The 15,213-nt window shown below is 48.7% G+C and overlaps 1 protein-coding gene across 1 annotated transcript in view; it reads left to right on the forward strand.

Moving 5' to 3' along the window:
• The first annotated feature begins 5,321 nt into the window (after nucleotides 1-5,321).
• BMP6 (bone morphogenetic protein 6) overlaps nucleotides 5,322-15,213 on the forward strand; it is a 145,295-nt gene continuing 135,403 nt past the window's right edge. Inside the window, exon 1 of the mRNA XM_079935488.1 lies at nucleotides 5,322-6,058. Within this exon, the coding sequence (XP_079791614.1) occupies nucleotides 5,452-6,058 (607 nt within the window). The 5' untranslated portion in view covers nucleotides 5,322-5,451. The remainder of the gene's footprint in view (nucleotides 6,059-15,213) is intronic.

Genomic DNA, 15,213 nt, shown 5'->3' on the forward strand with positions numbered 1-15,213 from the left:
GCTCATTCAGGCTGTTGACAGAATCCAGAATTAAGACTGGTTTCTTTCTGGCTGTCGGCTGAGGTCTGCTCTCATTTCTAGAGGCACCTGTATCCCCTGGCTTGTGGCCCCTTCACCTTTGAGGCCAGCAAAGGTGGCTCCAGTCCCTCACAGACTGCTGTCTCATCTGTCTCCCTCCTCTGCTTTTTAGGACCCCTGTGATTACACTGGGCTCACTTAATAACTCCAGGATAATCTTCCTATTTTAAGGTCACCTGCTTAGCAAACTTAACTCCATCTGCAAAGCCCCCCCTGAAATGTAGAGTAACATATTCACAGGTGGAACACCGGAGGCAAAAATCATGGGGACAACATCCTGCTTACCCAAATATATTTTCTTAGTTATTTTGTTTATTGTCAATCTTCCCCTCTAAAATCTGACTCTTTGATATCCCCAAACCTAGAACAGTGCCTGGCACACGTTAGGCGCTCAAATATTTGTCAAGTGAATGAATGAATACAGACTGGGTGATTAGTATCGACATCTGCCTTCCCGTTGGTATACATCTTCTCAGACTTTCTCTTCCTCTTTAAAAGATGGCCTTGATTTTCATTTTAACCTGATTTTATCCAGTCACTGTGGTTTTTCCTGCCCGCTACACCCCTGGTTACAGCTCTGCTAGTTAAGGGGACTGGCAGAACAATAACATCATATTTTCATGAGACCTCCTAGTTGACACACAAGAGGCACATCGAGGACAGGACACATCCAGAGGGAACCACAGGCGGGGTGGAGCTCAGAGGCCTCAGGCACTGCCCAGTGGAGCTAAATGTCCAGTGATTTCTTGGAAAAAAACTTCAGGGATTGTAGAGCTAGTCATAGAAATATGTTAAGCATTGTTTTACTCAGTACAAAAAAAAAAAGGGTTTACTCTGCCGACGTCAGTTATCCAATGAAAATTTCAAAAATGAGTATTCTAGATGTTTCTGAAGATTCTGTGGCTGGTGAGGATAGTCTGAGGCACACATCAGTAACAGATTTGCCGTTTGGGTTACAGTGTGGAAAAAAATCTCTGGAAACAGATTTATGTATTAGTTTTTCACTTTGCCACCAGATGTCCTTCATGAGTAGGAAAATATGATGGCTCGAATGATATTTTGAAGTGTGAATGCCCAGCATTTTTTAATAGTTGACAGTGAAAGGAAAGTGTGAGTGAATGTAAGTGTTGCCACAGACTTTTGGATGAGACACGTATTTTGAAGGCTGCCTTACAGGTGTAGCTTTTAGAAGCAAAATGTTTATTTAACTCTCAAATTTTCGTTTCTCGGTGCTCTGCAAACATTTACTTACCATATTTCCTTTTCACGCAACTCCAGATTGATATTTTGAAAGTTGGAGCAAATTATTATATTGAGAAATTCATATGAGGAAATACTCAAATCCTCACATGAACGTTAAAGATAAAACTGTGATGTTTTAAGTGGAGTTGCCCGAGGATTCCAGGTGAGCAGACCTCAGGCTTTTAAGCACACGAGCAGCATAGCTTATAATACCGCCACGTTAAATTAATTCTAAAAGCGGCTACTTACACCTTTAGGAAAGTCAGTTGAAAGGGGCCCAGGTATGATTTAGCATAAAAATCAAAGACTGCAATTGCAGTTTATTGCTAATAAGATAATTCAAAGGAAAGCATAGAGTATAGGGTATTTAATGTATCAAATTAATAAGCAGCATCCTTTAAAATAGAAATTATTTGGTCAAGGGTGTCATGAATGTAAACTAGAAACCCTCATAATACGAAAGGAACATGGGTAACTCCTCTCTTAAAGGCTTTGTCGTGTGGATTACCCTGTGCGTTGACGGACACCTGGGTACAGGATTTTCGCCCTAACCCCATACCACCAAAGGCACAGGGTAGTCCTTCACTTTACGGTGAGGGTTCCTCACTCATTTCGTGCGTGGGAGTGGGACAGGCAACCTTGTCCAGAAAACTGAAGGCCATCTGCATGAAATGTCAGCCAAGCCACCAGATGTTTGATATAGATTGGTTTCTACATCCGGCTCCTTGACCGAATTCCTCCTCTTTCCACCCAGATGTTTTGGAGGCCCATGCAGGGAACTGAAGGAAGCTTGTCCAGGCCCACAGAGCAAGGGGCAGTGATATTTTCGTGTCCTGCAGGGGGCGAAGTTCCCTCTGATTTCCCTCCGGTCACACATCCCAGCAGACTCCAGAGCCAGACCTGTTCCTCTCCCTCACTCCCTCCCTCCTGAATCACATCTGGACTTTGCCCAACCCCTTGTCCCGGGACTTCTGGGGATTGTTGAGGTGGGTGATGGGGAGTGGTCAGAAAAGCAGGGGGTGGGCGAGGTCGTGGTTAGGGGTCCCTTATCTACTCAGCGTTCCGATAGGCTTGAAGAAACAGTGGTCCCAATTTTGAAGTTATTAAAATTTCAGAACCATATCTCTTTATGTCCTTTGCCCCTAATGTATCCAAGGTCGTGTCTGAGTGTTTCCTGACAAATATGTGCACATGTTGGGGGCAGTGGGGACGTGAGGAGAGCACGCCCTCTTCTGTGGTCCTCGGTTGAATGTCACCATCTTTATGATCGTTGTCATAACTCATGTCACATATTTCCCCTCTGGCTCTTAAGCGAGTCGTGTGCTCTTGTGTTTGTCGTCGGGAGGCACCCCCTTTTTCTCCTGTCATGCAACAGGGCCTGAGAGTCCATCTTGGTTGAGATGGGAAGCCCGTGGCAGACGTGAATCAGGGTTGCTGCTCAGATGTTAATTGATAACAAGTCACTAAGGGCCATTTTAGACCCATGTCGCAGAGGTCCATCTACCGCTTACCAAGTATCCAAGACTAGGGGGAGACGGTGTGTCTGTGTGTGTTCTCCACTGGGTCAGTTATGCGTATATAATAGGTGCACCTGGAATAGATGGGGCCCAGTCAGCTTTTGTGTTTTAAATGGCATAGCCCTTCCCAGGTGCCCTGTGCTCAGGGTTTTTACGGCTTTCCAGTACTTTACCCACAGCCCTGATGGGCTGGAGCTGCTTTTGCTCTGCTTGCGTCTCACTAGAAGTCTTAAGAAGGTGTGACTAGGTTTGAGAAAGGAGGAGGCCCTTGGGAGGAAGCCCACACACACCTGCCGACATTTCACATCTTCTGATCAGAGCTCTTGGCTGCTGGCATATTATGCACTGCAATGATTTTATGGTGGTAACAAGTCCCGGACAGAAGAAAGAAGTGATAGAGGCTAATTCTAAGGGGCCTGGCATCCCAGAGCACGTAGTGACTTACTCCTCTTTTCAGGGGAAAAGAATCCCTGCAGGTGGTTACAGATTGGCCGTCAGTGTGGCTGATGTTGTCTTGCCTGAGATCCGTGGCTACGGGACGTTTGTAAAATTAAAGTCTGTCCTAAAGACCACTGTGTCTGGGCCAAGACAGAACAGCAGCTAAGAGTGAACCAGTGGATGGTGGGATGGTGGGAGGTAAAGACCCTTACCCATTCAACACATACTTTCACCAGGTAAAAGATCATAACGTTTTAAGAGAACTTCTTTCTAGGAACCACCAATAACTGGGCCTTCTTGGATAGGGTGAGGGCAAATGAGTGTGCATGCGGAATGGCAGATGGTGGTGGTGTTGTTTGGGGGAGGGGGCAGTGTCTGTAACTGAGAAGTGAGCCTGCCATGAAATTACAACGGGTTTTACGTGCTTGACCTTGTCTAATGCTCCCAGCAACCCGAGTTTCAGGGCCCTGCCTGTGATCCTGAATGGGACGTGCCAAGACCCTAAGCTTACTGAAATCACCTGTACCACCTCTCCTCAAATTTTACTGATCTTGCATCATGTAAATTCGATTGTCTTTCGGTACATTAAAATGCAACGTTAACAGACAAACTGGAGAAGCTCTGAAACATTTCCAAGAAGCTGGGGGCGGGGGTGGGGCTTTTTTTTTTTACTACACTCTCTGATTACACCCTCTTTCTTTTGGGTGCTAGCTTAAGAAGCGAAGCCGAAGCCCAAATGAAGAAATAAACCAAAATATTCAGAGCCCAAGCCCTCAGGACGACGGGTATCGCTTATATTTGGCCCTCTCTCTGGCGTTTGGGAACGGCTTCTCCGAGGGTGTGTCCCAACTTCCATCAGCTGCCTTTGGAAGCCACGTGCACGCTCAACGCCTGTAATACGTCAATTAGAGAAACTAAGGAAGGAATGGGAAAAAGTGATGGTTTGCTGTTCTTCAATTGGTTCAGGTGGCATTGATTTAACAGCTGATTTTACTTTTATTTAGTTAAGGCATCAATTTAGGCCTTTTATGGGATCGTGAAAGGGAAAGGTTCCCATCGGGGTGTTGATCAGATCATTCTTCCTAGCAGTGACCTCTTTGCCTTTGCCACCTCGCCACTCCTCGGGTGCCTCCGAGAATTCTCTGTACTTGAAACCTACGCGCGGCGGAGGCGATGCCTCCCGGGAGGGGGAGGGTGAAAGAAGGGGGCGGGCCTATTTAAATACAGGCGAGACGCGCCTCTTCATTGGCCGCCAGCCTGTCCGTTACCAGGAGGGCGGGGAGACCCGGGGGCTGGAGTGCGGTACCTGAGCGAGACGCGCACCAGAAAGCCCACGTTGGCCGCTGCGGAGAACGCGGCTCCGAGAGGCGGGAGCCTGCGAATTCCGGCGCCGACGCCGCCGCTCCGCGCACGGGTCCGCTTCCCTCCCGTCCCTTCTGCGAGCGGGGTTTGCAGGGCAGCCGAACGAGCACGGAACGGAAAGCAAGAGCCTCACCGCCTCCGCTTGGGGAGTGGAACGGCGCGCCGAGATCTTGAGGGGGAGCGACAGTGCCGTGCCCGAGGGCGGAGGGGGCGCGGAGTTTGTGAGAGGGAGAAGGAAGTGTAAGCCTCGCGGAGAAGGTGGGCATCTTGGGACGCCTAGTCCGCCACGGCCGGGGCCCTGCGGCGGGGTGAACTTCACGGCGGCCGTGCAAGCCGGCGAGAGGCGTGCGCGGGGATGATGCCCGGCATCCTCCCCAGCTGGTGAGCGGCCCCGCCGTCCGTCCAGCCGCCCCGGAGGGCGCAAGGTAGCGCACGTGCGCGGGCAGCCAGACCCCGGAGAGACTGCGCCGTGACCCGCCCAGGAGCCAGGGCGCCGGCTGCCGCGCGGCCCCGACTCGGACGCACCTGGCCTGGAGCTTGCGCCTCCGGGGACCTGCGCGGGAGCGTGGGGCGCCCCCCCTGCCCCTCCAGCGGCCCTCCCGGTGATCGCCCCCTCCTCCTCCCCTCCAGCCTGGGCAACTGCGGGCACCCCAGACGAACATGAGAGATACGGACTGAGGGCCAGGAAGGGGAAGCGAGCCCGCCGAGAGGTGGCGGGGCTCTTCACGCCCAAGGGCCACCGCGGCCGCGCTCCGGCCTCGCTCCGCCGCTCCACGCCTCGCGGGGCCCGCGGGGCCAGCCCGGCTCGGCGGGGATGCTGGGGCGGAGGGCGCCGTGGCTGTGCTGGTGGTGGGGACTGCTCTGCGGCTGCTGCGGGCCCCCGCCCCTGCCCGCCGCCGGGGGCGCGCTGCTGGGGGACGGCGGGCGCCCCGGCCCCGCGGAGCAGCCGCCGCCGCCGCCGCAGACCTCCTCCTCGGGCTTCCTCTACCGGAGGCTCAAGACGCACGAGAAGCGGGAGATGCAGAAGGAGATCCTCGCCGTGCTGGGCCTCCCGCACCGGCCCCGGCCCCTGCACGGCCTCCAGCAGCCGCAGCCCCCTGCGCTCCCACCGCCCCCGCCGCCGCCGCAGCAGCCTCGCGGGGAGCCCCCGCCCGGGCGGCTGAAGTCTGCGCCCCTCTTCATGCTGGACCTGTACAACGCCCTGTCCGCCGCTGACGACGAGGACGGGGCTTCCGACGAGGAGAGGCGGCAGCCCGGGCCGCGAGGAGGGGCCGGCTCGTCCCAGACCCGGCAGGCGGCCCTCGGCAGCAGGAGCGTCCTGGCCCCCGGACCCGGCGGCGGCGGCGCGTCTCCACTGACCAGCGCGCAGGACAGCGCCTTCCTCAACGACGCCGACATGGTCATGAGCTTCGTGAACCTGGGTGAGGATCTGGGGGAGCGTAGCGACCGGCATCATTCCCCCCCGTCCCCCCTTTCCAGTCTCCCGGGCCCGGGGAGGGGAGTGAGAGGGTGGAGGAGCCCCTGGCGCTGGGGAGCCGGGCTGGCGCGGCGGGGACGCGGGGACGGGCCGGTTGCCCTCCCGCCACCTGCGCGGCCGGGGGCGGCACGTGCGCTCCCCTCGCCGGGGTTGAGCGCTGCGGCGGCGGGCGGGCTGGGACGCTGGGTCCCGAGAGCGGCGCTGGCTGGCGCGTCTTCGTGAGCGGCCGGAGCACAGTCCGCGCTTTTCCCGTTGGTGCCCGGCTCGGGCCACGCCAGCCCGACTGTGGCAGCGAAGTCCGGCCCGAGTGGAGCCAGCTGGGAAGGAGAAAGCTCTTCAGCACTTTCTCCTCCTGTTTTGGTTCTGCATCCTTAACGCTCTGAGTGCCAGTTTTCCCACCGGGACTCTGGGGACTCCGAGAGCAGCTGAGAACTCTGGAAACTTGACATGATTGCGTTTAGTGGTATTCACGGAATTGGGGGAGGAGGGATGCAGGAGGAGGTCCCGAAAGGACCGCGGAAGGCGCGCCAGTCCCGGCCAGGCGGGGCTTGCGCGGGTTTGGGGCCCGACCCCGAGCCCAGTTGGGGTCACCCGCCCAGTGCCTTCGCACACATGCCTTTGGCCAGTGCCCCAGAAGGCCGAACTTTTGATCAGTGAGGCTCCAACTGCACGGGCAGGGAAAGGGTGCGGGTTGGGGGCCGGGGTTGGGCCCTGAGCTGGTCTGAACCGGTTGCCAGGCAACAGAATGGAAATTCAAGGGCGGCTAAATCGGTCTCAGCCACAAATGTTCTGTGGCAAACCCAGACGGAGTCACAGAGCCTTTACCCCCTTGAGTTTTCTCATCTGTTAATGAGAACGGTGTAAGGAAGACTTTTTCCAGAATCAGTGCCTCCGGTCTGTGCTACCCTTCATTCATAAACTGACTCAGCTTAGCGTAGACAAAGCGATGTAGGGGACGCGTTCTCTGCGGGGAGAAACGGGGCGCAGTAGCCACGCCCCAAGTGGGCGCAGCCGCGCGGTGGGGTGGGTCTCCGCGGACTTCCTTTCCGCTGCGAGACGCGTGGCTCTGGCCGGGCCCCAAAGTGGGTTAGCAGATACTTAGCAAAGTAGCACCCACGTCTCCAAGCCACGTCGAAGATGTCCGTCTTTTAAGGACATTATTTACTTGAATGATTCCCATGTAAAAACTTGAAGCGAATCTTTTACAAGTGTGTCTAGGAGATGATTCTCAACTCCGCTGAGCGTTGGGGGAAGGAAGGAGAAGTGGGGCTGAGGGACGAGGTCTGGGAGGATATAGAGCAGGACGATTGACATCCAGGTGGTGCAGAAATCCTCCTGGGAGACTCATGGCACAGGGAGTGGAGTCTCCAGGCCGGCCAGTCTTGCTTCTTGCAGTGCCAGGGTTTCTGATTGGACAGGAAATGTCACAGTGTGTTGGGACGGAATCCAGGGTTGAGCCACCTCCAAGAAGTATTCTAAGGAAATTCTCATGCCAGTCAGTAAAGTTGGGGGGTGGGGAGCGTGGGTGGGAGGAGAGGGACCAGTGCTTTTCCTTATTCTAACGTTTCTGCTGCTTCTGGCTTAGTAAATTCCACCCATTGCTGCCCTCCCCCAGGTTTCCCCACAGCCTTGGGGAAATGTGTTATTGCCTTTCGGGGGTAGAGTCCCAACCTGAACAAAGTGGGGAGAATGGCACTCCTGGCTCCTCCAGGGACAATCATATTATAGTCTCCAGAAAACGGTCCCTAGGCTTTACAACATGGTTCTCGACCTTGACTGACCATTAGCATCACCTGGGGCACGGAAAGAAGTAAGATGCTGGGCTTCTCCTTAGAGCAGTTAAGTCAGAATCTTAAGCTGGTGAGTTTCTGGCTTTTTTTTTTTTTTTTGCCTTAGGTTTTTCTAATGTGTTGCCGTGGTCAAGAAACACTGGTGTGGGAGAACCTGATGTATGAAGGAAATCAGAGCATCCCAGAAAGCAATTAAGAGCAATGCTTCCTATGTCAGTGGCTCCCAAACATTGCTATACATGAGAATTACCTGGGGGCTTTTGAAGTCCAGATGCCCAGGTGGTACCCATATCAGTAGTTAACGTGTGAGGTGGAAGCCAGGTATCAGCGTTTTTAAAGATTCCCCAGGTGATTCCAGTGGTGTTTGGGAACCGCTGGTGTTTGAAATTGTGAGAATTAGCTTGAGTAAAGTATGGTGACATTTACTGTGTTTAGTGACCTCCAAATTCTCCCCACTCCTTGCTTTTCTGACCTTTCCGGGTCTATAGGTGGGCACTGCTCCTGAGTCGCACTGCTTGAGGCTAGTTGTCAACTAATCCTGCTAAAGCGATGGTTTAACCTAGTATCTCGTTAGGGATATTTTCATTTTTCAGAAAGATTTGTAAAGATTCAAAAGAACAGCACTGAAAAATTCCAAGAGAACTCAACAGTAGGGTCATTTCAGGCCCAGGACAGGCTGATATGGAAGGAGAAGGATTGCTGGGTAGGGGATTCTGTCCCATGCCCCTCCTGTCATACCACTGGGCTTTCTGACTGCAAGTTATAAGTATCTGTAGGTCCAATCCTGGACTCCACATGGGTGATTAGAGGAGACAGTCACTTCCAGGTAAGTAGAATCCAAGTCACAAGCTATGCCACCTGTCAGCGAAGCAGTCCATTTAATCTTAATCCATTTAGCAGTAGGAAAGGGGGATTTCATAATGAGAGGCTAAAAATGTGATAAAATCTGATTATCATAGCTCTGAGCATAAGGACAGTTCATTTGAAGGAAGTAATTGCTTAGCAGTGTGGATTCTCTAAATACGGATGCTGGGAGAATTCCACAGGTTTCTTACTCTGTCTCAATGGCGTGTTAGCTACGGCTTTACATGACTCTAAAAACCTATAGAAAGAGGCTACAGCATGGGTTTTAAAGTATTCTTGTATCTACTGAGTTAGGTAAGTTACAAACTGAAATAAGGGAATATGTTACATAGTTGTAAACATCCTTCTTCCCTGGGACAGGGGAGTATCTTACTCATGAAATACATTGAAAATGCTTTGAGCCTTGTCCGTCAGAGTGGTTATGAGGAAGTATGAATCAACAGGATACATTTCTCTTGCATATCCCAAAGGCTGGTCATTTGACTGGCCCACTGTTGTTTATGTTGACGGTTTTAGACCCTCTCTGGGTGAGTGGTCTGGGGATGTGTAACCTCCTTTGTCCTAACCGACTGGTGTGCAGAGTGCCCGCTGGGCAAGCTTGGTGCACTCGTGAACCTGCATTCAATGTGGGCAACACATGCCATTTTCTACTTGTTTTCTAATGCTAAAAAGTGTCTTGGCAGCCTGATACGCAAGCCTGCCTATTTGGTGACCTTGGTGAAATAGCTCACGTCTTAGCTTAAAATTCACCTTTGTAGAAGCAGCCTTCTCTCACCACTCCATAGAAACTGGCCCTGCTCTCACCCTCACCCACTTATGTACCATCACTGCACCCTGTTTATTTCCTTGGTTGCACTTATCACAAGGAGTATTTTTTTTTCTTTTAAAATTTGCTTACTCATTTGTTTGTCACCCCTCTAGGATGTCAGCCTCGAAAAGCAACCAGGCTTATCCACTGTTGTAACTTAAGTTCCTAACATAATGCCGAGTGTACAGAAGGTGCTTAATCAAGATTGAATGAATGAAAGTAGACACATTCATTTACAATTCATATTTCACTAATCTGGAAGGGTATATCTGATGTTTTATTTAGATCATTTACAAATGGTGTACCTGATTTTTATTAAGTAAAACATTTGAGGTAAGTGAAGACATTTAGGACATTGAGATTCATGATATCTGGATGTATATATCATGCTTTATGAATATACCCCTTTATTAGTTACCCATATGTATATTAATTTGTAATACGCATTACATTTGAGAGTAGTGCAAAGGTTTCATTAAATCTCTGCATTTCAGACTTCATTTATTTTAAATTAATGAGGTGTTGATCTGCAGATGGTAGGATACAATGAAATAAAACACTCAAGCTATGGTCAGAAAAAGGAATCAGCGTGTGTTAGTACAAGTAACAAGAAACTTATTGTACTGAAAATACTGGCAATCTTCTGAACAAAATTACTCTCGGGAAACAATTTGTAGAAGAAAAATGGAATACTCCCTCCTTGGATTTGTAACTAGATACACTGTATTGTCTTTTTCTCACAGGATCAGTGGTCCTATTTTTCATTTAAGCTGCCTGTACTTAGGAAGATTTTTGTTAGCAGAAAAGAAACCTGTGCCTGCAAGCTATTCACAACAAAAATAGTTTGGAGAATTTGGTTGCAATTGTGTGGCTCAGAGAAGGAGTAGATAGTCTCCTGAAGAGATTTCAAATAGTAAATGTGAGATTCAGTGGTATTTCAACAAAAAAAGTTGTACAAAGTGTTCTTCAACTCGGATCAAAGGGCAAGCAGATATCATTGTTTAGACCTTGGATGGTGTTTCCTCTGCTTGTCCTTCTAAGAATGGGTAGAAATCCTTTCGAAATGTGCTGAATCATTCTTGGTTCCTTTGCTTGAGAGCTTACCTCTGATTAGCATGGAGGAAGGATTCCTAGTGATATAAACATCTGTGTAAGTGAAAAAAACCCCAAAGTTCAGCACTTTCTTCAGCATGTAATTGTTTCATCACTGTGTCTTCAGAGTTTAGCTACTTTAAATGTTGGGTTTCACATCAGTATTTTCCTTGGATACGGCAGTGGGAGGGTGAATACTGGATATCGAAGGTAGGACAGCAAACTCTCAGATAACCAACTGCTCTCTCATCTTTGCCTCTCCCTCATCTGTTTATGAAGCTGAGTTAGGAAAGGAAAGCAAAGCAAAGCGAATACAATTTCTTGGGTAATTAACCAGCTTTGTGTAATTTTTTTCTCAAGTCAGTCCTCTAATGTTTCCCATTCTGTATTTAAAAATGAATTATTCCATGGAATGCTCTTCTTTCCTTAATATAAAGCCTTTGCAGTTTTCTTTTTTTTTTTTTTTAATCCTCTCCCTTTTGGGTTTCCCTCCCATGTACATCACCACAGTGCGGTAAGTAGGGTTCCCTGTGCTGCACAGTATGCTCCCCTCAGTTGTCCATTTTATACATAGCATCAATAGCGTGTATATGTAATCCCAATGTCCCAGTTCCTCCCACCCCACCCCTTGCAGTTTTCTCTTAACTTTTCCATTTGGAGCCTTATTCTGAATAAGGACAAGCCTCTCCTCTTGTCTGAATTTGTCACATCACCACCTTCGGCCCCTCCAGCAGTAGGAAGGAAAGTAGGCAGTATTTTAATCGGATCATTGCATTCCTGACTAGACGAAGCTTCCGTAAGTATCTGAGTAAAAGGGGTAGAAACCAACATAGACACTTCCTAAGATGTGAGTCCTTTGCAGAATCCCATGAGTGTAAACAGCTGTGTTCCATTAACCTTTCTCCCCGACCCTCCCCAGGCCATTACCCTACCCTGCCGCAACCTAGGAAGGCGACATAGTGTCCTGGCTGAGCGGCCGTCACCCAGGGGCTGATAGGGTGGGCAGGTGGCATCTTCTCCTCCCCTTTTGTGTTCCCCATGAAGAGCTGGCGTGTTCCGTTGCCTTCATTTCTGTTTTCATCATGACAGCTGAGTTGCTCTTATTCAAGCACATTTTCTCATAATACTCTTACTTCCTGGCTCCCCCTTCCTCCACCTCTTGCCCTCCGGAAACTTGGGACCAGAAAACGGTCCCAGTCCTACCTGGAATGTATGAAAGTAGTGACAAGTATGTCAAGGAGAGGGAAAGCCGTTCCCGTTTTCACACAAATTAGTTACTAAAGAACCAGGGCCATATCAACCTCTAGAGTTCTTGTGCGTGCCAGAAATTCTTGGAGCTGCAGAGTTATCCCTGTGTGTCTTCCCCCACAGCTATTTTTAAAAATGCTTTTTATTTATTTTAATTTTTTGTGTTTTTATCTAAAAATTTTTTTTTAATTGAATGTTGTGTTAGTTTCAGATGTACAGCAAAGTGGTTCAGTTACACATATATATCGATTCTTTTGCAGATTCTTTTCCCTGATAGGTTATTACGAGATATTGACTATAGTTCCCTGTGCTCTACAGTAGGTCCTTGTTTATCTATTTTATATATAGTAGCCATGTATATGTTAATCCCAAACTCCTAATTTATCCTCCCCACCCCAAGCTTTAGAAATAAGACATTGTAGGGCACTGAAGCAGATTGGATTTTTTGGGCACAGTTTACTAGTGTTTTGAAAATATTGTTCTCTGCAATTACTCTTTCCACTGTAAATATGTAGTATTTCAGCCTCCTTATGAAGTTAGACTCTGGAGCTGGCTGGGATCACACAGCTACCTTCCATGACTGTTGTTTTTCTGAAGGAACGTGGCCAGCAACAGACAACCTGTTTTTTAAGTTGGGTTTCCTCTATCAATAGGCAGTTGGGGATGATTGGTCCATTTGTGTTATCCATGGGTCCTAGAGTTTACAGCTTGAAAAGGTTCTTGCATATCATGTTTTCTGTTGTGTTTGCAGTTACATCTGTTAGATGTACTCAGAACCGTTTCTTCCTCGCTGCTGGTACATCTTAAGGCTGAGGAACAACCAACAGAACCACAGAGAGAGCCGAACGCGTCAGAGGAATAGGGCTATCGAGTTGTTGGTCAGGTGTGAGTGGATAATTCAGGAGAAATTATAAAAGCATGCAAGACCACAGCCCACGGCAAGAGATGGGGAGCCCAAATCTGGAATTTTGTGGGTTTTCTCTTACTGGATAGCATTCTCTCCTAGAACTCTGCTTTTAGAAAAGAAAAAAACTGTGCATCTCTAAAAATATCCACCTCTTTGGTATGTCGAAGGACTGTTGACCTTAAAGAATTGTTTTCTGCTCCAAAACTGAGTTGAAAACCATGCTGCCCTGAGCGGCATTGTTCTGCTGATGTCCGCAGGCACTGATTCTCTTCCTGCCCTGCCCATATCCATTATTAAAGAGATTGGGTCCATAATAGAGATGCTATCTAAATTGCATCAGGTAATTCCTGGATGGGTCCCCACGGTCCTGTTATCTCCAACCCAGTCCCAGATGACTGGGTCGAAGACTCCCCTTCAGACATTTTTGCAGAATGAGGTTCTGGTTCTGAGTGGGAGAGCCTTCCTGGCTCTTGGGTTTATGGGCACACGCCCTTGGTTCCTGCTCCTGCCAGATAGTTCGGGGATTGTCCTACGCCTGAAATGTCCTTGCTCTGTAGTGCTGATTTTATGTTCAGATTGTTTTCTCATCATCTGAGAGCTCCGAGGGGGGAGGAGCCGGGTGGCTTCACAGTAGGCAGAAAGCACTGCCCAGGAGCCCTCTCCACACTGCCCTTTGATATCCGCCGACAGCCTTATTATGACTCTCCTACCACTTACCCTTTTCACCTTGTCCAGAATGTAACTTCCAGCTTTAAACATCTGCGCCTGTTGATTGTTATTCCTGTGTTTACAGTCTTGTTGGTTTCCTGTTCATGAACATGGGCTGGCAGAAAATTGACTCGTGTTTCAGCAGAGCATGAACTGACTGCATCACCCCGTGCTGATGAGGCCGGGAGATTTTTATAATCGGCCTTGCTGAATCTCTGAGACCGCTTACTTTCTCTCCCCCACCCCGCCTTTCAGTCTACGAGTTGAAATAGTCTAAAGACAGAGCCTTGTAAACTACACAGTGAAGGACTGAAAGTTTTACTGGTTTTGCAAATTTTATCGAACGCTCTATCAGGATAAATTAGCAGAGAAGCTGTGCATTAAAAAAAAAATACACTTTACTTTTTAGAGTAGTTTAAGTCTACAGTAAAATTGAGCGAAAAGCTCAGAGTTCCCACATAACCCCAGGCCTCCGCATGTGCACAGCTCCTCCTGGGATCACCATTCCCCACCAGGGTGGTACGTTTGTTACAGTCAGTGAACCTGCACGGACACATCATTGTCACTCAAAGTCCGTAGTTTGCATTACAGCTCACTCTTGGTGTCGGACATTCTGTGGCTTTGGATGAATCTCTACTGACACGTGTCCATCATTATGGTACCATACAGAGTAGTTCTCACTGCCCTAAAAATCTTCTGAGGAGAAACTGTACTTTCAGCCAGAAAAGCTAATCGGTAAAAATCCTAAGATTCAAAATATGCAGAGTTTGGGGGAAGGGAAACAAAATACCTTTGCTGAACAATATTTTGTTTCTGCTGCTTTACCCCATCAGTGTACAAGTAATTTTGACTGACTGCGTAGGCCTTACTTTGTGCTTCCGTGTGTTGACGCCAGATCCATTAGAAATCTCTCTCTCGTTTTTTTTTTAAGTCTAGGAGTTTAAAAATCTTTTTTCGCCCACATACTTTCAGTGAGGTGTCTGTCACCATAGTACCTAGACAATCCCTCAGGCAGAGATATGAGCGATTAAATTTCTCCCTGGCTTGTGCCCTGTTTGATCCATGCTTGGCGGGATTTGGGCGAGTGAAAGAAAGAGGCCTGAAGAATGAACAAGAATTAGAGGAATTCTGTGCTTGTAAATTATTAAAATTTGGGAGGTTGTTGGGAGAGGGGTTAAAGTTTTCAGAAAGGAAGAAAATATAGTGTTAAAACTTAGTTTGATTACTGCATTGAAAAACTCACAAAAATACCTTTTCGTGGCCTTAGTGGCCGGATCGGGGACTTGAAAAGGTTTCCTCAGGAGAGACTGTTTAGATCAGATTAAAATTAAATTAATAGAGACTCCGTAAACCAGAGGTCTTTGTGGGTGAGGCACATTTGCTTTGAACTGTTTTCTGTGAGAAAGGGCTACACAAATCAATGGTGAATAAATGAGAAGATGCAATAATGTAAACAAGGAACATGGTAACCCTAAAGAGTGCTGTTGAACAAATAGTTAGCAATTCATTTGAGGTAGTTTGGGAACTTGTGAGCATTTCTTGACAAATACTGTACAGGTGAGACACTTCGTGAATTCTCCCCAGGTCTCCTTGTGTCGGCTCTCCGTGTTATTGGGATGTCTTCTCACTGAATTCTAGCTAAATAACCTCCTTTATTTCCCCTACATCCCTGCAGAGATGAA

Source organism: Stenella coeruleoalba (assembly GCF_951394435.1).
Source record: "Stenella coeruleoalba genome assembly, chromosome: 10".
In the NCBI taxonomy this organism is placed as follows: Eukaryota; Metazoa; Chordata; class Mammalia; order Artiodactyla; family Delphinidae; genus Stenella; species Stenella coeruleoalba.